At 42.2% G+C, this 22,152-nt stretch overlaps 2 protein-coding genes across 2 annotated transcripts; one reads left to right on the forward strand and one right to left on the reverse strand.

Annotated features, from left to right (window-relative positions):
• Positions 1-4,362: 4,362 nt before the first annotated feature.
• LOC121953611 (serine/threonine-protein kinase PAK 6) lies at positions 4,363-17,485 on the forward strand. The gene is made up of 9 exons (XM_042500794.1): positions 4,363-4,379; positions 5,788-6,037; positions 9,051-9,710; positions 10,788-11,321; positions 12,816-12,949; positions 14,062-14,188; positions 14,262-14,387; positions 14,521-14,655; positions 16,667-17,485. Exons 1-9 carry the CDS (start codon positions 4,363-4,365, stop codon positions 16,832-16,834), a joined length of 2,151 nt encoding a protein of 716 aa, XP_042356728.1. The 3' UTR covers positions 16,835-17,485.
• A 1,244-nt stretch (positions 17,486-18,729) lies between these two features.
• Positions 18,730-20,482, reverse strand: LOC121954126 (inversin-A). Its single transcript, XM_042501463.1, has one exon. The coding sequence runs from the start codon at positions 20,398-20,400 to the stop codon at positions 18,796-18,798; it is 1,605 nt and encodes a 534-aa protein (XP_042357397.1). The 5' UTR covers positions 20,401-20,482; the 3' UTR covers positions 18,730-18,795.
• Between the last annotated feature and the right edge of the window lie 1,670 nt (positions 20,483-22,152).

Here is a 22,152-nt window from a genome sequence, read left to right on the forward strand (position 1 = left end):
GAACCGATGTAATCAAGGATGTGTCACCAGTGGTGGCCGTTGCACATGCACAACAAAAGTAAACAGTAGGAGCAAGATGGCAATTGGAGGGGTTACTTTTGAGCTTTTATTCTGATATTAGAGATATTTGTTTTTATCCTTAAAACAAACATGGACTCCATCCCCTCTTGCCAACCTGGAGAACATGACACACTTACTAATGTGGTCATGGTTCGCACTTCAGGTCAAGGAAAACCTGATATTTTTGGTTCCAGCTGGGAACAAACTTTTTGGAGTCCAAACCTATTTATTTTTTCCCAAAATGCTCTGAATGGTTCATATGCGGGAACAATAACAGAACCTGTTCCATTTTGGTGGAAAAGGGTTTAGAATGGTTCTAAAGGGAAAGTCAGGGGATCATCAAAGTTATTGGGTTTTATTCTCTGGAAACCTTATAGCAATCCATCCTGTAGTTGCTGAGATATTTCAGTCTGGACCAAAGTGGTGAACCAGCTAACCAACCTATTGGCCAGCCAACCAACCAATCGACCAGCCAGCCTACCAATTAAATGACTGACCAACCAACTGACGAACCTTCTGACCCTCCGACCATCCACTGATAGACCATCCCTAGCTGATAGCATGGCTAAAAAAAGCAACTGTAGACACGGCTGTAGCCACATTTGCACAGTGGGTGACTCCACAGAGGCAGTAGATGTGTGCCATCCTCCAATGTTCCTTGTATTCTGAGTGCTTTGTCGTGCATGATGTATCAGACCACTAGCATGAAATATGCATGACAGCAATGTGTTATTCCATGTCATTGAATGCAGCTTATTACATCACTTGTCGTCTCCTATTGACAATCCTTTCATGTCGGCAGAGGTGACTTCAAAGAGAAAGCAGACATCAACTTAAATCATAAACACTGCTATTGTACTGTCCAGTCACGTCCAGCGCTTGTGTACCTTTTTCATGTCCTCAGATGGCGTGTATGTGTGTGTGTGTATCTTTTAAAAGGCACAAGGAAAAGGAAGAGATGACCAACCAAGAGCCCCCCCCATCCTTTCCTCCCTCTTGAGAGGCAGTCTCATTACACTCAAAGGGCAGAACGGTCATCATAATGAAGCTGATAGAAGAGCAATCTCTAAGCCCCCCACGCTGCACTGCAGAGACCAAAAACAGCAGTTAAGACCTTGATGCTATCTATGCCCCTATGAAATAGATGTAGTCCCCTGTAATTCAGCATAGCAGGATTATGCCTCTACATGCATTGACAAACACAAAAAGAGGATTACTTCATCTCCATCGTCTCCCACCCTCACCTCACTATTTGACATGAATCCTGTACAAAATAAACACGCGTCTGGTGCTAGAGAGGAGAGGCTGGTGGTGGTGTTGGGGGGAGCATGATGTGTCCTAAAATTAGATCAGTGAAGGACTGAACACCATACTAATCCTGTGAGCACAGTCACCTGCACACTCACTACATTCCTGCTTGCATGCCAACAAAAAAGATAGAAGCACAAATCAGGGCAAATAGGAAAAAAAATCATTCAACAGAGCTCGGAGCACTAACATCGAGCAAATCCAGTATCTCTCTTATCTCCCGATCCACTCCCACTCATCCCCAGCTCCTGCTCAGGGTGGTTTGAACATGAGAGGAATGTGAGCATGCCCTCTCCTCCTCTGTCATGTTGTCTGTAGTATACGTATGGATTGCCTGCTTGCATTTCTGCATGGCATGGAGAGCCCGGCCGCTCTGTCAGGTGAAGAAGCGGTAGAGGGGGTAAGGCTGTGATTCATTTGAGCCTGGGATAGGGATGTATTGCTGTGATTAAGTGGTGATTCTGCAGAGAAAATGGGATCTATTTGCATGCTCCATCATCTTTTTTTTTAAAAGGTTTGTGTTAAGTCAGACTTGAAGCTTCTTGTGATTTTATGTGAGTGAGATTTTAGGTCATGCATTTGGATCTATTTAATTTTTTTTTTGATCCTGCACACAGTCATGGAGATTAAAATAACACAATTTTGGAGTGACCTCATCCTCTTTGGCTTTTCACATCCCTGACAGCAGTAGGCTGAGTTTTTGCCTCAGCACTTTGATAGATTCAAGACAAGCCACTGAGGCATAGGGTCAAGTCCCTGCAGTTTAGAGGGATGTGACCAGAAAGCATGATTATGCACCGAGCAAGTTCAGCTCTGTGCATTATACGACGAGCTCGGAAATCAATAGCATATTGTTATCAAGACAGTCATAAGCTTGGCAGAGTGCGAGGGGTCAATATAAGGCCAGTTGCATGTGATTAAAGCTTGTAAATCAATAATTGCATCAACTTTTCAATTCATTTTGCCAAGGCATGAATCAACATAGTGGATGTGTGTGTTTCCACTTGCCTCTAATATCACAGTGGTTAGAAAAAAATGTGGATGAATAATGAATGCTGTGATATGCACTGTTCTCTGCCGCTTCGAACCGACAAAGCTCGATAAAGTAGCATGCAAAGCATCCGTCCTATTTGTGTAGTTTTTTACCCCATTATTGCTGGCAGTGGAGGACTGTAGCAGTTTGCATTTGACTCATGAGTAAATATTGATTGATCTGCTTGTAAAAAGGATACATGGGCGCTATGTGTAAATATTTGTTCAGGCAATGCCAACATCTGCACATCGAACAGCTATCTAAGCAGAAAGTCTCTTGTGTAGCGGAAAAAGAAAAAAAAGAGATCGCAATCTTCTGTTATGCAGCTTGTTCTCTCGAGTGTTCTTTATTCAAAAAGCAGCCACAATTGGTGCTTAAAAGCGTTTCTGTGTCTGTGGCAAAGAAGCTGGGTCCCTGTCTCTCTGATACATCCTGGTCTGACCGTAATCTTGGCCCTAACTCTTTTCTCCCCACCTCCTCCTGAGAGCCCTCACACCATAATGTCCCTGTCAGATGGAATTAAAGCCCTTCCCAGCACCACATTATGTACATAGGGAGAGCACAGAGTGATACGCTTATGCAACACTTAGCATATTAGCCTTGTGATTGAATTATCCTTGGAGGGTGACATCCCCACTTCCCCCTCTCCCATCTTTACTCCGCCTCCCTTTAATGAGGCAGGTTTAGCTGATGTGACCAGCGGGCCCGACCTCCTTTTACCCTCTGGTGGTGTGGCGAGGCAAGTGGAATGGGGTAGTCACCGATACAGCTCATAACAGGCGTCGTTGATGCCGATTAGAGCCGTGCTGGTCTGAGGGCGGAGGTGGAGAGAGGAGAGGCTGCCAGCGTGATCGCCTGCTGAGCTGCGGACGACTGCAAAACTCATTTCCTCAACTCCCACCATTTCACAGTGCATGATGGGAGATTGTATCTGATATTCTAGGGGCACCTTGTCGGGCTCTGCATTGGGACAAGTACAACAGGGACTTTAAGTGCAACATCCTGCAAAAATAAACAACATTTAAGGCCCACAGTCATGCTGGTGGCTCTGTGAGGCTGTACTTACACGCAGTGGTGCTTTGAGCTTAATGTTCATACCAACATGCTTACATGCTCACAATGATGGGGCTAGCATGTTAGCAGGTAAAATGTTGATCATGTTTACTAGCCTGGGGAAGCATGTTAACTGATAACATGAAACTCCCTCCCTCCAAACATCCACAGCTCACTCACTCCACTCATTTAAAAATAAACTTAAAAGTGGGTTTTGAGTTTATTTTGCTTTTTAAAAAAGCCTACAATACCTGTTTCCCACTGCCTCCCCAAATCTGACTGCCATATCTTCTACATTTTGTTTTTGTATTCTGTTCTTTGTATTTGTATCTGCTCTATTCATAAAAGCATCTTTGAGTACCTAGGAAAGTGCTATAGAAGTCCTATGTATTATAATTATGACAGGTAGCCACTCTGCACCCATTGCTAATAAGTTTAAAGGACTTAATCAGGACACTGAAGGACTATTTTACACTTAAGAAGGAATAACGGAAATGTGTGTGAAATTTTCACCCTGTGCTAGTTTTGACATTAAAAAACGAAGTGGAACAACAAGGGTGTTTTCATAGTAGGTATAATTGATTAGTATTGTACCTGGAATTGCCCCTCCTCTTCACTCCCCTGCTGCTCAGCTTTTACTGTAGTATTATTATTATTATTATTGTTATTATTTATTATTTTATTATTATTATTATTATTATTATATTATTAATTAATTATGTTGCTCTTACCTAGTACACTTGCATCATCATCTATATGATGCTTGTTCTTGTTGTTGCTACAATGTCGAGAAGCACTGCAATCGCAGTTTAGACCATGTCAGCCTTCACATTTATGCCTGCAATTGTTTAGATTATCTTGATAATGTCAAGAATGACCCTCTTGCCTGCCTTCCTACTTTATCACCCATGGCTGTGCAGTTCAGGTAATAAGAGTGGCATGTGCTACGCGGTTTGCAGATTTTGGAGTTTCTGAGTACACATTAACCATACTCGAGACAACCTTTCACAAGTGGACCTGGGCACTGATTGGGGGACTTCGCCTCGGTATACTGTACAGTGTTCACACTAATCAAACGAACTGGACTTTGGTGTCAAATGTACTTGTTGCGTGGGCCGGGTCCCTGATGTGAGAGCCTTCTAGTTGATTTGGTTGTTGCGAACCCTTGTGGTGTTGTGCTTGACTTTGGCTGGGTACTTGAACGCAAAGGATTTTTCTCTACCTCAATAGTACCAGTAAACACAAGGTAAAAAGGCTGATGGAGACCTCATGATGTTGCTGGTATAAGGTCACAAATCAAAATATTGGTCAAAATTAAAAACGTTACTTGATAATGTTTCTAGATAAAAAAGGAATCAAGATATCACAATTCATCCTCTGGGACCAGAGTTCATGACAAAAGTTGTTGAGATATTTCAGTCACAAGTGATGGACTGACCAATGGGACTAGCACTGCCATCCTAGAGCGCGCAGCCAGCATGACTAGCCGAAACATCCTCCATACTAAGAGCTACATGAAACAGTATTAATACTAATCATGAGACTTAAATTTGAGTGATTATCTCCCAGTTCAGCTGTGCAGCTGAGGAAATGAGATGTAATGTATTTAATTATTTCCCTACACTTGAATGGAAAAATAAAGCTTACCATACAGTAAACCCGAGAAGTTAGTGGAGCTCGCCAAATGCATGGCCGTCCATCCAAGGATTAAATGGTTACCCTCCCTGCAATCAAGGGCACACGAGCTTCTAATTAGGACAGGATATGGAAAGAGTTATAAAGGGTTTATGAAGGATAGCCTGCCATAGTATATTTGTGTTTTGTGTGTGCAATGAGCGTGTGTTTGTGTCTGCGTGTTGTACCCGTCCTGCTAATGCACTGAAAGCCTGTGGGTGCTGGCCAGCCCGGCCACGTGCTCATCAGTAAAATGGCACAGAGAATGAATAAGCCATGATTGACCAGATATCCTTCATTACACATGTGCTTACAAATCCATCCACTCTCCTTAGAGCCATTCTCAGAGGCACAAGCTTGTGACAAGCCAGCAAGGCAGCGTGCAGGGACGCACACATCCCAGACACGGAACAGCTTTTTTAGACGAGCCGTTTGAATGTTTTCTCCGACGTGGAAAGATCTTCTGTTGTCAGATTTATTTGAAAACACTCGGTCAGACAGATAATAATAAGGGACAGTGGTCAGTCAGTGGTAACATTTTGATCACTGGGGCAGAAGAGATTTGCTTAAATTCAAATGTCAAGTTTACAGTTACTTGAACACGTGCTGTCTGTAATATTGAGTGCAGATTATTAAAGGCCGAATACTTTTCCCCGCAGGGACATTTTGAAGCGGGCAAGCTGCCGCCCTCGTGGACCTGAGGAGTTGTTTCGCAAGAAGAAAAAGAAGAGGCCTGAGATATCAGCGCCCAAGAACTTTGAGCACCGTGTCCACACCTCATTTGACTCCAAACGTGGCTGCTTTGTGGGCCTGCCAACCCAATGGCAGAGCCTGATCGAGAATCTGCGCAGGCCCAAACCTATGGTGGACCCTTCCAGGATCACAGAGGTGGAGCTGAGGCCAAAGAAGGTACACCATACCCTCCATTAACCCTTTGAAATCATTGACATCACTTTACTTGAGCTGCTCTCAGACGCCTTTCACAAGTAATTTAAAGGTTTTAACAGTGAGCAAATTGGTTTGATTTTTAAAAAAAAAACATGGGGAGAACAACTATGAGCAACTTGGTAAGAAATGTCCCACAAATTGCAAAAAATTAATAGACTTAGAAAGAAAATTATTTTTTTTAAAAAAGCAAGGGGAAAGTGTCCATAAAACTATATTTATAATTTTCATATTAAATATTTAAAATTATTTTACAGAATTATTATATTTTTTAAGTAACCTTTTTCAGGTCATTTCCTTGTGGAGTTTTTTTTTTTTTTTTTTTAAACTTTTTCATGTTGTTTGTTGGTTTGTGGGGGATGTTTGCTAATATTTAGGTAATTTTCTTGCACTTTAAAAAAAATCTTTTTTAACCAAATTGTTGCTAATTCCTGCGTCATTTCCTCTTCCATGTTTTTTAAAAGAAATCAAGCCAATGTGCCCAAAAAGGGTCAAACTCTTTATTGACCTAACCATACCTTGAACTGATCACTAATGAGTAGCACACTATTCAACTATTCAACCAGGCGCTCATTAAGCTATCACGAGTAAAGTAATCTCTGCTGCCTGTTGTATTGATGCAAAAGTGTCCTTCAGTGCTTTAGTCTCAGAAAATGCCATAATCCTCCGATGACAACGCAGAAGGGAAGGTCTGCTCCCTTCCCCTCCCCATCTCTTTGCTTTCTTATCTATCATGGGGCTGAGCTAATGACCCTGCTGTGTACACTGACTGTACAATGTTGAATACTCAGAGGGGCCACAAGATTTATTACTCCATGCAGGCAATTAATAACAGTCCATGGTGCCTTCCCACAGATGTCAAGCAGAAGGGATAAAAAAAAGTGCAGGTACAGCAAAGGAAATGCCAGTTAGTGATAACGCCTGCAAATCTCTTTGATTTCTATGCTCCACGAAGCATACAGTGTTGACTCTGTTTGTGACCCTTCAGAAAAAAAAGAAAACACCAACATTTCATTAATTCCCTGATGTGATAAGTGTTGTTCGATATGAGAACCATCATGTCAGCATTTAGGTCAGATTTATGGGTTTAAGTGCGTCATCAAGATGAGTGTGGTGATACCAAGAAGCAGGGATGTTGTAGTAAGGGGAGAAAATGGAACTGATTAACCATGATCACAATTAGAGGGGGACCCTCCAAAAACATGGAATAAAAAGCTTGGTTTTGTTCGGAGTTTTTATCTCTAAGCAATCATTGCCAAAACTTAATAAAAAGTGGCTGAAAAAAATTGTTTCAAAGACTGAACTTGTATATAAAAAAAAAAATAGTGGAAGCACTCTGAGGTTCCTATCACCCCTAAAAGGGCACAACATGGTGGAGTCCATCCCTGCACTAGGATTCATCATTATGGCCTAAACACACCAAACCGACACCAAAGAACTAGCAGCGACAAAGCCAACTGTTGTGTTACCTCACGTTGCCTGTGTCTTGGCCAAAAAGCAGCCCTTGAACACAACGCCAAGACTACAACTGCCGGCCGACCAGTACTTATGTTCTGCACCTGCATGAGAGGAAATAGTTCACCATACCAGCAGAAAGCAGTCATTTGTAGTTGCCATTCAAAAAGGGAAACTGGAAGACTGTCTAAAAGCTAGTTAGCCAGGTGGCACATTAACAACACAATCCAGTGTTGAAAGAACAAAGCATATTTACCATACGTCAGTGGACAAAAACACAAACCATCAGGAAACAATTCTGCTACAGAACTCATCCTCTTAAGAAAATCAGTCTTACCTTATATAACAAGTTTGTTTCAACCTCATTCCCTCTTGACTTTAGCCTTCTGTTTACTTTCCTCACTCATTTTTCTTATCATGCACTGAGCTGAACTGCAAATCAGAGTGATTTTATACACCAGCAGGTTTTGCTGTCACAGATGCCGATTCAACAAGCTGAATCAGCAGGAAAAAAGCCAGTGAGGGCAAATGGTGCTGGACACACCACAACAACTAGGGCAACAGACACTCACAGACGGCCCAACCAACAGTCGACCATCAGCTTGGTGTGTCAGGGCCTTTAAATGCAGCTAGAGCTGCTGGAGCACCTGTCTACAGTGTCATGTATTTTACCAAGAACAGGAAATCGGAGCTCCAACATTTAAAAAAAAAATAAATAAATAAAGTAAGGGGAAAGAGGTGGGGGATTATTTACTATTTGGTGCTACACCCTTGCCCGGATGACCCTAACAATGCATAAATAAAAAATAACAATAAAAAACAATGGAAAAACAGTTCTGATATTAACAGGGGAAAAAGAGGAAAATGTGATGTCATTTCAAACTATGATTATCCTCTAGAATAAGATTTCTCACCAAGGCCATTATCACCTCCCATTCTCTCCTCTGTGAGAGGTGCTACAGTAGGTGAGATGTCATCTGACCTCTACCCCCTGTGCAGATGTAATGGCATCGAACCAGAGAAACAGGAGAGGCTGTTGACTGGCTGTGAACTGAACATGACTCTACCGTGAGAGTGACTAATGAGACACCATGCACTCTCTCTTACAGTTGCAACAGTATCACCGATCTAGCAAAAGATCTTAAGTCTGATCATTTTCTGTCAGGGCAAGTTTGTCTTTGCATGCCTGCTAACTATACATACCATCTGAAATGTCAATAGGAACAGTTATGTCTGAATTTGGTAACATAGTTGTAGAGGCTCTGACTTTGTAGTGTGTCTCCTGATACACTTGCTTGCGATATTTGTCAGTGTATTGTCAGAAGGAGCCACTGGGGAAATGATTTAAGTCGCTGTCTTTGAAGAATGACAAAGATGTCCTTTACAGATTCTCAAGTCTAAATTTAACTCGCCTCTGAGCAATGATTATGTCACCCTCATTATTCCTTTCAGTGCAAAATCTTTCTATAATGTGATCATGGCAAGTGCTATGTGATAAAGATAAACGCCTCTCCTCTTTCAGACCATTGTGCGAGGGAGCATGATCGGTCACGGAGACTACATCGCAGCCATGATCAATGACATGAACCGTCTGTCTGTGACCAGTTCCAACTCTCTGAGGAAGAGCAGCCCCTCGGCCAGGAAGAGGGCCCAGTCACTGGGAAGGCTGGGGGAAGTGAACGAGGGAGACGCTTACCAGTACGAGGGCCTGACCCAGGATGACGAAGACGACGAGGATGTAGGTCAGGAGTGGAGGGACAGGGCCAGGAACATTCATAGTGAGACCAACACCCCCTACTTGGGCATGAAGAAGAGCATCACTCTGCAGCCCAATGGGATCTTACCAAAGGCCAAGTCCACTTATGAAGTCAGTGTCACCTCCCTGGAGGGGCCCTCGCAACCGGTTCAACCCCAGAACATGCCTGTGCTAAGTCACGGGGCTTATGTGAGCGGTGAGGTCGGCAGCCCTCAGGAGAGAGTGATATGGAAAAGAGATTTCCAGCTGCCCAGGGGAATGCCACCAAATCAGAGACCTATAGCTTGTTTTTACAGCCCAGCTATGGCTGTCCAGCAGCCACACGGGGATCAAGCAACAGTCACCACGGAGCTACGACCCAACGTACCCATGTACATGCACCCCCAGAACAGCCCGGGGAGGCCGTTCTCTTCCTATGACCTGAAGGTAAGCCTGACATCACAGCAGCTTCTTTGCACATCTCTGTGGTCATTAAGTGCACTGATAATACATTATTTATGGGATACAGAATGTATGCATATTTCTGCTAACGTTATGTACATCATATTACTCGTGCTCGACATGTTTTTGCATGAGCTCTGAATATGTTAACCCTTTGAAACCTGGAAAGACATCAGTTTCCCTGTGCTGTGTTCAGACACCTCTCACAAGCATTTGACCTTTTGAAAAATTTAATTAACTTCCTTCGAAACATAGCTAAAAAGTCAATGATCAACTTGGCATGTGATGTCCCCCAAATTGCAATAAATTAGGAAAAAGTGACAAGAAAATGACCTGAAAATTAGTTTTTAAAAAGAGAGGGAGAGATAAATCATTTAAGGTTAATAATTATTACAAATTTGGAAACATTTCCTGAAAACTATAATAGTAATAATAATTGATGTTGTTTTTGTTGTGGTCATTATTATCATCATTGTGCTGTCTCTTTGTTCTGACCAGCCAAGATGCAAATTAGCTCTAAGGTATAATCTGGTATGGTCCATCAAATGGTACCATTTATGTTTTTAAACAGTACCTTGTCCCCTTTAAAATAGATTAATAAATAAACAAATAAATACATGTATTATTATTATTATTATTATTATTATCTAAGTATTTATTTTTATGTTTTTGTGTGCAAATTCAGGGGTTAAATGCAAGTCAGTTCAATCAATATGCTGCCTTTAGTGCGGCAGCATATTGATTGGATTTGCACTAAAGGTGATTAAAGCTCTGGGGTTGACTTTTTTTATTTAATTCTAGAGTTAAAATATGAAATGTGGGTTTAAAGTGCCAGTGGGGTAGTAAAAGTTGAGAGATGGTGTGTTTGGCAAGACCTCAGCGGGACACTTGCGTCCGTATAGCAACATCTTTACATGGGTCATATCAGGTGAAGTGGGTGCAGAGTGAGAGGGAATGACTTGATTTACATTCAGTTTTAAAGCAGGTCTTGAACCCCAGGCAGGCGGCCAACTCTCTTTTAGCTCCTTAATGTTCTTTACCCTTCTCTCTTTTATTGTGCAGGCAGAGTCGGCAGTGAGGTACCACTCCGGCTTCCTGCCCACTGGCAACAGCAGTCCTCTTGCGGGCGGCATCAGACCCCAGAGAACTGTGCGCTCCTCGGCTAGCTACACACTGGGCCTGTCTCCTAACATGGGGCTGAGGCCCAATGGTCCCGACCCCTTCCTCAGACACTCTAGATGCCCCAATCCTCCCTACCCCCGGCAAGACAGCCCTTCCCAGCCTCGACCATCTCCCACAGGTTCACTTGCCACCAGTCCTCCAGGCACCTGCTCCCCTGCTTTCAGGCCCCCGCAACATCCTTCCCCCAGACCACCGCCAGACCCGCCCAAGGTGACCCATGAACAGTTCAAGGCGGCCCTGCAGATGGTGGTGGATAAGGGCGATCCACGGTCTTACCTGGAGAACTTTGTGAAGATTGGGGAGGGCTCAACGGGGGTTGTGTGTATCGCTACAGAGAAGCACAGCGGCAGGCAGGTGGCGGTGAAGATGATGGACCTGCGGCGGCAGCAGAGGAGAGAGTTGCTCTTTAATGAGGTACAATGCTGAACTAGGTGGCCTACAAAGTGATTCCAACAAACACAACACAAATCACCAACACAGTGCATTCAAGGTCACAGCAACACATATGAGGATTCAGGCTCGCTGTTCTTTGTGGTGTTGCATTTATAGGAAATTCTGGTTAGTTTCATCCTTGCTTATTTACCCATTAATGTGGCTCTATGTGTTGTGCTAACTGATCTCGCACTTGCACCTCTGTCGTAGAGATTCAAGTTAATGAGGACTCATACTGAACAACGTATATCAGGGCAAGCTGTGAGTCTCCCACAGCCTTTTAAATATACATCATTTCTACACTTAGCATTTCAAAGATTTATCTCCACCTGGAGCATACATTACAGCTCATTTCCCTGAATCTCTACAACATAGGTGGCAACCCCCAAGTTACCATGAGCCACTGAGTCATAATAGACACAAAAAGGGAATTTAAAAAAAAAAAAAAAGAATTTCCCTTTCATGCTTACCTCAAGGGGTACTCTGATAATTTTACACATTAAGTTCAGTTTGCCTGTCGTTCAACTCAACCCATAAAAACCGATGCATAATAACTTCTGTTGGTCTGCAGAGAGCTTCATAAAGTTTGAGAAAATACCACCTCATGATGTCATCCAGGTTACCAAGGTTTACACTTGGAGACAGTGAAAGACATGGACATTTACCAGATGTGATCTAATAAAATACACTACTAAGTTAAACAGTTAGAGCCTTATCCATACAAAAGAGCAGAGTTAGGACTAAGTGAAGCTTCAAGTCTTTGCACCCAAGTTCCAAGTCAAGACAGGCAAGTTCTGAGTCAAGTCTCAAGTCACAAACTTAATTTTGTAGTCCCAAACAAGATAATATGCTTTAGCCAAATGTAAAACCACTTTAACAAAGCTCTATATATATACGTCAGCTAAGCATTAACTCAGCCTCAACATATTGTTCTTTGTGCAACTTCAAATGTCAAACAACATCGGAAGTTGCTGCATCTCTGTCTGTAATTTTATTATTATTATTATTTATTTTTCCTGTATGTTTTGCATACTGCAATCTGTTCTTTGCATTCAGTTTACATGGCCCTCTTTTTAAACAACATACTTTTAATTTTTGGGCTTTAGGGAAAGGTATCAATTATTCTTAAGTCAAAAGGCTCAAGTCTAAGTGAAGTTATTGGTGTTGAAGTCCAAGTCAAGTTACAAGTCCTTTTTGATTTTGCTAAGTCCATTCTGAGGTCATCAAATCTGTGACTCGAGTCTGACTGGAGTCCAAGTTTTGTGACTTGAGTCCACACCTCTGCTGAAGAAGGTGAAAGTCATCTTGGACTCTGCAGCACCAATCTTTTTGTCTCTCGCAAGTCCCCGAACTTTATGAAAGTGCCACACTAAACTGCTTGACCACCCCTTTAACATTGTAGAACTACAATTTGGCCACATTTTTTGGCCTTTTCTCTAAAGATTTCGGTTTTAACGTGAATGCTTTCTGTTGCAGGTGGTCATCATGAGGGACTATCAGCACAGGAACGTGGTGGAGATGTTTAAGTCCGCTCTGGTGGAGGAGGAGCTGTGGGTTATCATGGAGTACCTGCAGGGTGGAGCACTGACCAACATTGTGTCTGAGACCAGGTAAGAGCCCCACCAACTCATCCTGGTCCCTCTTAGGGAAACTGCATTGGTGCATCTGTTTGGTTATGATATCATCTTTAATAATTAAATCAACCACAAGGGGGTAGTGTGGTACTGACTGAAGAGGGATCAGTGTTGATACCAGCAGCACAAAAACTGATAAAGGCCGTCATTCAGTCGTCTCTCTCCCTGTGTTGCTTTTCTCTGAGGAAAAGTAAAAATTCAATAACATAATTGGATATGTGCATGTTTACATGCGGAAAGTCAGTTTCAGTTGAGAATTTGATTTCCTGATGCTGTCACGTTGTCCGGTAACACATGCATCAAAAATAAGGAAAACATATTGACCAGCAGAAGGGAGCTGAATTGGTCGGGGCATATTTGTTTTTGAGCTGTCAGTATATTTTATATTATTAACAGATGGCTGGCTCGATCTTCATGGGATGACACCGGGGTTACATCCCTTGACTTGGAGAGATGAAAATATTTCTCTTGAGCCAGAGGACATATAAAATGAGCCAACTGTCACAGCCACTGTTTGTCAAACACTAAGATAATCGGTATATTGACATGATAATCAAGACTAAGGGTCCTTTTCTTCTTCTTCTGTTTTTCCTGGCTGCAGTCTGGAGTCAAATAATTTTCGGACTCATTAAAGTCTCCCTAAATTAAGAAGCAGAGTAATTGCCTCTATTAATGCAAGTGTTTTCCTGACATAGTTTAGAGGTGTCTTTTAAATAAGATGAGAGTTATGTGTGGGAGAATTCAGCACTCAGTTAGGTAACTCTTACCTTGTGTTATCTTTGTTTTTTAGTGGGCACACAACCTTTCTTGCTATTTGAAAATGTCTCTTCGCTCTTGTGTCTTTTTGTTGCACTTGTAAAAATATCAAAGTAACATAAACACTGTAGAGGAATGAGCTTGTTTTGTCGGTCATTCGGCTGTGTGGGAGTTGCTGTTTTGATCCTTCCACTCTTTATCATTAATGCACAGTGATTCATGGATATCAACTTTCTCATGGTTGTCGTAACCCGTAATGGAAAAGTGTGAAATGTTAATGTAAAATCTGTTTGTGTATGTGTGTGTTAACTGGTATGTGTGTTATCCTGCAGGCTGAGTGAAGAGCAGATTGCCACAGTGTGTGAAGCTGTTCTGCAAGCCCTGGCCTATCTCCATTCTCAGGGAGTCATCCACAGAGACATCAAGAGCGACTCTATATTACTCACATTAGACGGAAGGGTATGAGATGTTGTACTCTTTCTGTCTTTATTTTGCTAACTTGATACTAAGGTCTTTCTCTCGTTCCAAACAGGTCAAGCTTTCAGACTTTGGCTTCTGTGCTCAGATCAGCAAGGACATCCCTAAGAGGAAATCTTTAGTGGGGACGCCCTATTGGATGGCTCCTGAGGTCATTTCCAAATCGCCATATGGCACTGAGGTAAGGAGGCACACATTCAAATGCACCCATGCTGACAAACAGCGGCGGTCTCTCTCATGTTAGTGTAAATGCCAACGGTGGCAATCTGTGCAGTAAGAGCTTTTGCATAATGTAAATGTGTCCCGTGCACCAGGTGGATGTTTGGTCAATGGGTATCATGGTGGTGGAGATGGTGGACGGAGAGCCACCGTACTTCAGTGAAACCCCTGTAGCAGCTATGAAGAGACTGAGGGATGAGCTGGCTCCTACTGTGCGAAATGTCAACCAGGTACTAGAATAGACACACATGCACTCACAACATATTATTTCTTTAACCCTTTGCATCCTGAGAAAATTGTCTTGATTTCTTTCAAAAACATGGAAAGAAGGCAATGAGCAATGAAAGAAGAGACAACCCAAAAATGAGCAAGCGTACAAGAGAATTACCTTTTAGTTAGTTAAAAGGAATAAAATAATAATAGATTTTTTTTTTTAGATAATAGAGTTTTTCCCTCACTTATTTTTTTAAAGTAATTTACTAAATGTACTAATTTCTTTTTCAGTTTGTGGAACATTTCTAACCAAGTTGCTCATGGCCTTTTGTTTCCCATGTTTTTAAAACAAAACAACAACAACAGAACAATTGCACCAATTTTTTTTAGGGTTCAAAGGTTTAAATACTTGTGAAAGCCATCTGAAAGCAGCACAAGTAAAGTGATCTTGCTCCAGGTTTCAAAGGGTTCTTTATGCTGTATGTAGCATTTTCATCCATGCTAATGGTTTGGCTCTAGGAGAGGGCAGTATCAGTCTATAGAGCCATCACTTTGGGCCAATGGATTGTTAATTTGTTACAGACATTCATGCCACCCTCTGGATGTATTGCAAACTTCATCAGTATTCATCAGGTCAATTTTTTTTTACCTTATCTAAGACTTTGATTTATGACTCCAGCTGCATTCACATGCTCCTCGGCCTCCCGAGTTGTGAAGTTGTTCCACTGTTATTGGTACTGTAAAGATCCCAAGATAAACCGGTTAGGACCCAAAACACAGAATGAAAAGAGGAGGCAGCAGGATGATTGAGACTTACAGCAAGAGTCCAAAAACAGGCAGGCAACCAAGGCAAATCCAAACAGAAAACCAGGAACACCAAAACACTGGGAAATAAACAAACAAAAAGAAGCATGACTTCTAGGCACAAAGACTGATGATGAACTGACAAAGAGCAAAACTGAGCATGTGTATACAGGGAGTGAGTGATAGGGAAGTGCAAACAGGTGAGCAGAAGATGAGATGACTGCAAACTCAGGAGGGACAGGTGAAAGTAATCAGGGTGGGGCAGGCGATCAAGGCTAGAGGAAAAACCAAAAATCAGATCATCATACTCATAAGACGTGAAAACAAGACAGATTACAAATATAGCTTAAAGATATGTACCAGATAGTCTTAAAAAAAGGCAGAGGGACTCTGGACACAGAGCAGGATCTGGTGTCCATTAATCAAGTTGCAAACCAAAATTTACATCAGCTTCAACACTAGATGCCACTAAATCCTACACACTGGTCTTACAAAAGAAATCATAAAACACATTTGGAAACACAGTAAGGAAAAGTCATTAAAGAGCCAAGATCATAGTAAATGTAATAAGCTAAAACATAATAAGGCATATTTAGCTCATTTAGCCCTGTACCCAAGCACAGTGCTGCCAGTGCGGCTTTAACTTTCACAATAATATCATTGACACTCTGAAATTCCATTAAAATGATGTGGGAAAAAATATTTGCAACAAATAACATTTTTATGAGGTATCAACTGTGTTCATGTTCTGATAATTATTATATAACATTTGAAATCCTTTTAAATGAGAAAAAAAATGTTGGACCAATTTAAGTTTTACTAGTAATGGATTTAAAAATGCGTGTTCATAATTATGGTAACAGTAAGTAACATTTTAAAATTCCTTTGAAATAATCTAAAAGACTGATTTTTTCTAAGGAATTAAATTAAGAATGTGTGTTCATATATATGGTAATTGATACTTACTTACCATAATTATAAACACAGGTTTTTTTGCTCAAGCTAAGTTTTCCGCATTATCTACAAGAAATTTTAATGTTTTGTACTTTTAATTACCATATTTATGAACACTCGTTTTAAGATAATTATTCATAAAAATAAAGTTGTTCTAACAATTTTTTTCACATTATTTAAAAATAAATTTAAAGGGTTTTAACTATAACAAGTAAATACAGCCAGAATTCACTGGTGTTAAAATATATGTACCCACTGCTCTTTGTCCAGATCTCCCCAGTTCTAAAAGACTTCCTGGACCGTATGCTGACTCGGGACCCCCTAGAGAGGGCCAGTGCCACCGACCTGCTGGAGCACCCCTTCCTGCTGCAGAGCGGCTCACCTCAGTGCCTGGTCCCACTGGTGGAGCAGTACCGCAAGCGCATGTCCCGTTGCTGACCACTTGGGGCTCCCGCTCCCCAGCACCCACCTTCAGTCTGACCTTGTCCAGGCGAGGACCAGCACCGGGGTCCCAACTCCTCTAGCACCCAAGCCAACGGGAGATCAGCTCCAGAGAAGCAGACCCAGACAGCATGTTGCTGCCAGAGTGATGGTGGCAGGATGGCAAGTTCTGTTGACAGACACCGCATGGTCTCAGGCATGAGAGAAGCACTTTAGGAGTGAGTTAAAGGCAGCATGCAATTCCTCACCTCTCGACTCGGTTTTGACCCGAATATTGATTGGCTTCCTGTAACATTCAGTGGGACTCAACACAACACAACATGGTGCATATCATCTGATAGCAAAAATCAATACTCCACGTAACTATATGTAATGGACATGTGCTACTCTAAAGATCCTTTATAGTGTTCATAGTGGGCATTATTACTAGCAGTGTAAAGCTTATAAAGCTGGTGTTAGGCTCAAACCACAGTAGCTCATTGTGACATTATTAAGGAAGGATAACGTTACCTCTGCACACTCACTCTCTCTGTTGTGGAAACTGGACAACGACATGGTCAGTACACTCCGCAAACGCTGACAGTAGACTCTTTGCATGGCCAAATGGAGGCACACCTGGCCTGATGTGAATGCTTGAATATGTACCAAACCGGGATGTGAAAGACAATTCTCCTTTATTAGCATAATAAATGGGTAGATGAAAGCCCAGCTGCTACTATTGGGCTATTGGAAAATTACCATAAAGTACCATATTCCTGTTTTTCATATTTATTCTTTATTTCCAAAAGGTGTTGTGGGTTGTTTGTATGATGTGAAGTTGCAAATAAGTTTTCACTATTAAGTATGGACTTGAAACATAAGCTGATAAATTAATAATGTACATAAAAAATATTAGGTCCTTGTACCTGCTGATCTACTGCAGTAAATTATATGAGATGAATACAGAATTTTACTTTTCCTTACTGAAATGTGAGTGTATAGTTGTATGTGTGTGTGTTTGTGTGTGTGTGTGTGTGTGTGTATGTATGCATGTGTGTGTGAGCACATTGGTGTGTGTGTGTGTGTGTGTGTGTGTGTGTGTGTGTGTGTGTGTGTGTGTGGTGACATCTCAGTGTTTGCTTCGGATACAACCCTCTTTGTATTGTGACAGACTTTTTAAAAACCACAAGACTTGTGTGTGGCTCCTCCTGGAAGATGTGTATGACTGTATTTGCATTTGTTTGCCTAGATAAAGCACACAGGCCTGGCATGTGATGCTGCAGGACGTCCACCTGCTGAGAAACACTTTGCACATAGTCTTTGTATTCTGACACGGATACACGTTGACATGTTTCATGTATTTCTATCTCTGTGTGGATCATTCATGAAAAAGAGAATTACACATTTTAATTTTGTATAAATCAATAAATGATGCATATTGAATTGGAAGTCATTTAATCCTGCATTTGCCTTACACAGGCAGACTCACAGAAATACACACAAACACACGCGCGCGCACACACACACACACGTATGAACACTGGTGTTTTAAAATATTTATTAGATATTCAGCATATATCGTACAGTGCACACTCAGTGAATATCTTTAAGCGAAATACATACAGTATTTCTTATAAACACAGAAGCAATATCAAATACATTTAATTTGATACAATATAAATATCTTATATGTCAAACAAAAATAATTATTTTCAGTAGCTAATGGACTGAAATAATATCAATCTATAAATTATTTCAAATGTACTTTAGCAAAATTGTTTGCAGCTGTATGCAACTGAACACTTAGCTCTTTTTTATTGATAAACATTGAAAAAACTAATGACCTACAACATAAGCAAAAGATTATTTCTCTCAACAAATATAATAAATCACCAAGCAATCAAACTGCATTGTCAGAATTTTAAGCACTGTAAAAATGTTCCTTCCAGCCATTTCTGTCACTTGAAACTGTCCTTATTCTAATTCAGGGTGGACTGAGATGAGCAGCTTTCAAACTCACACTTCACTCCGCTGATGCTGTCGACGCTCGGCTGGCTGTTGACCTGCTGGTGTGTGTGAGAGAAAGGAAAGGTTTCGGAGCGGGAAATCCGCCCTCGGCCGTTCGAGGAGCCAGACGAACAGTCTATCACCATCCTCATGAACTCTGGTGCAGTGAATCGGCGCAGCAGTCTGGTCCCCAGGCCCATGAACCCCGGCGTGCGGCTTGGGATCTTCCCGGACTCCATCTCCCCTCTGGCAAACAGCAGTTTGTTGTTTCTCCCGGTCGCACCAAAGCTTCCCCGCTTCTGCTGCTCTCTTCTGCTTGATGAGGCTGTGTCATTAGCCTCTTCCCTCTGTGATTTGAGATTCTCCTCGAGTGCTCTCACGGGCTGACTCTTGCTGTGTGAAAGAGATTTTGGCACAGAGACAGTTTTGTCAGCATCGTTTGTCAGGCCCCGGGTGTTCCCTTGACATTCCATCTTGTCTATCAGGCATCTCTCATCCTGTAGCGAGGCTCTCTTTAATTTGCTGGCTGTCAGGCTCATGTCACGCACATCACCGTGATAGGACTGCTTTCTGCTGCTCAGAAGGTCCAGGTTAAACGACTTTGCTTTACCCCAGAGAGGAAAACTTACTGGTGTTTGCTCCTGGAGTCCAGTGTCTCCACTGACATCTTTCTGGCTTGGCTTAGGCACAGAGTTCAGAGTTTTAGCTCTTAGTTCTCTAAGATTGCAGTTTTGCAGTTGCTTGGCAGTGAAGAAAGTGCTGTGATCCCCCTCAGTCTTGTTTTTCTCAACATGAGGAGGCAGAGCCCAGCTGTGGCGATAGTTGTCATCTTGAGACTGGCTCCTGGGACATCTGAAGCGGTTCCACAGCCCGCTGCTGTCTCCAACCTTCAGCTGTCTCTGAAATACCTCTGGTAGTTGATTGTCATTGTTACTCAGCTGCTTGGAGAACTTCTCCAGAACATGCCTGGGCAGCCTGCTGGGCAGTCGGCACTCTCCCTCACCGATGTTACCCGAATCAGCGTCATCTGTGCCAACGCTCCTCCTGCAGGGAAAGTTCAGAATCTGCACGCACTGGTTATGTCCGAAGAAGTTTGCCACCTCGATGGCTGAGTGACCAGCATTATTGGTCCTGTCCAGCCTCAGTCCCAGTCTTTTAAAAGCCCGGACCAGGAACTCCAGAATCTGACTGTGCCCAGAAAAGGCAGCATACATCAGAGCGCTGTTACCCCAGGCGTCAGACACATCCGGGTCAGCGTTAAACTGCACTAAAAGCTTGACCACGTCCAGGTGACCCATCTCACAGGCAAGGCTCAGCGCAGTGCGACCGTCCTCATCCTGGCAGTTGACATCGGCCCCTTTTTCCAGCAGCAGACGGGTGAACTTGGCCCTGGTCCCAGGGTCTTGTAGGCAGACGGCGTACATGAGTGGGGTGCGGCTGTTTTCTGTCTTAGAGTTGATGATGCGCCCGTCCAAAGCGTCCAGGATGAAGCGTGCGAGGTGAACTTTACCACCATGCATTGCATCCAGGAAGGTCTTGGTGCCAGAGCCCTGGCGTAAATCTTTCGGCCGCATCATTCTCAAACAACTACCTGTGGAGCCGAGCCTTCAAGGGAGCTGAGACAGAAGATGACAAATGGGGAGAGAAAGTGTGTAGCAAGTTCTCTGAGGCGCTCTGTTGACAGTGAGTGCATTTACCTCAGAGTAAGACTCAGAGAGGAGCTGCCAGTGTTTTTATACCTCCCTCTCCACATGCCCTCCCCACGTTGCCTAGGAAACAAACGTCTGAGGACCATTATGCAGTGGCAGCATCCATTCAGCCCAAGCACTCTCTGCCTGGAGAGAAATATATGCTATTTGAACAGAATAATTACTCAAGGAGAAAAACATGGCCAGTGTTTTTCATGTGAGGTCTGTGAGGTTAACTTAAATGCACCATTTTTACTTTTCTTTGATGCAAATTAACTTAATTAACAAATTCCTGCTGCTCATAGAAGGAACCAAACAGCATTTTCTGAAACCTATGAATAGCGCATTATGTCAAGTCCCATTTACATTCAAGACTGTTCTGTTATCAGGGCTTTTAGTAAAGATTTGGGGGAAGAATGAAGGCTTTGAGAGGCTCGCTTCAAATAGAGAGAAAGGGAAAATTTGCTTTTGCTTTTTCCAATGTGTCTTTAATTGCTGCATCCATCCATCTACCTCATGGTTATGCTTGCAGTTTGCTTCATCCACAAATTATAATACACTGCAACAAGTTCAAATATTGTACTTTAGTGTAACTCAACTCTATCAAGGTTTCATAATAATAACTTTGCCTGAAGGTCTTTTTGTTGTCATGGAAAATAGTAGAAATCCAGTGAACTCCAAGAAAAAATGAGGTGAAAGCCTTGTTTTATTAGCTCATTGAACTGAATGGACAAGTCTGCTGTTTTTATGAAAATCTCAGCATGATTATCTGTTGCATAAGTAACACTGACAATAAATGTAAAATGTTCTTGTGATTTGTTTTTGTTAGTATCATATGTTCATGTCTATCATGTGTCTTGTTAAGGACCAGACACACCAAACTGACATCAAAGAATTACTAACGATGAAAAACAACTGTTGTGTCACCCTATGTCTCCTGTGTCTCAGCCAAAAAGTTGCATTTGAACACAAAGAATATAGCCAATGGCCAACCAGCACATACTTTCTGTAACATCATGAGAGGATATAATTCAGAGTGGTGCAGGAATGACTCCTAAACCCCGGAGAGGAGTTAGCTTTTTTTGCATTTTTGTTCCCTCGTCTTGAAATCAATGGATAATTTGTGTGGATTTTTGGTTAGATGCCTGAAATAAGGTCTGTGGTTGACACAGCTTTATAGACTTCAGTTTAGTTCTATGATACAAGATACGTTGTCAGTAAATACACAAGTCATGAATTTTGAAGGGTGCTTACAAATGGCTAACTGAGACTAGAGAACACTATCATGCTGATGGCTTTACAGCCTCGTTGTGGTGTGGATGTTGAGTCATGTGAACACTCACCCCTTGTATAACAAATTATACAAGGGGGGGGGGGTCTTCCATTGACTCCTTGGCGACTCTAACTTCTGCATTAGCCCACAAAGAAAAACTCATCCCTGCTGTATTCTATAGCAGCAGGTGGGGGTAGTCTGTATTCGTCATTTAAAAAGGATAACCAGAAGACCGTCAGGATGGCTTCAAGATGCTGGTTAACCAGTCAGCACATTAACAACGCATCTTGATGTTGAAAAACAAAAGCAAAGTGAACAGTCAATCAAACCATTACCAACACTTTTTGCTAAAGAGCTCAGTGGCTTAA

This window comes from Plectropomus leopardus, chromosome 14, assembly GCF_008729295.1.
Source record: "Plectropomus leopardus isolate mb chromosome 14, YSFRI_Pleo_2.0, whole genome shotgun sequence".
Taxonomy (NCBI): Eukaryota; Metazoa; Chordata; class Actinopteri; order Perciformes; family Serranidae; genus Plectropomus; species Plectropomus leopardus.

Bases quoted from the DNA above. Each gene is read 5' to 3' on its own strand.
- LOC121953611 (XM_042500794.1), top strand. The intron at 11,322-12,815 runs GTACAATGCTGA...TTTCTGTTGCAG, and splicing joins GAGAGTTGCTCTTTAATGAG to GTGGTCATCATGAGGGACTA. The intron at 14,656-16,666 runs GTACTAGAATAG...CTCTTTGTCCAG, and splicing joins CTGTGCGAAATGTCAACCAG to ATCTCCCCAGTTCTAAAAGA.
- LOC121954126 (XM_042501463.1), bottom strand. From the start codon at position 20,400: ATGATGCGGCCGAAAGATTTACGCCAGGGCTCTGGCACCAAGACCTTC.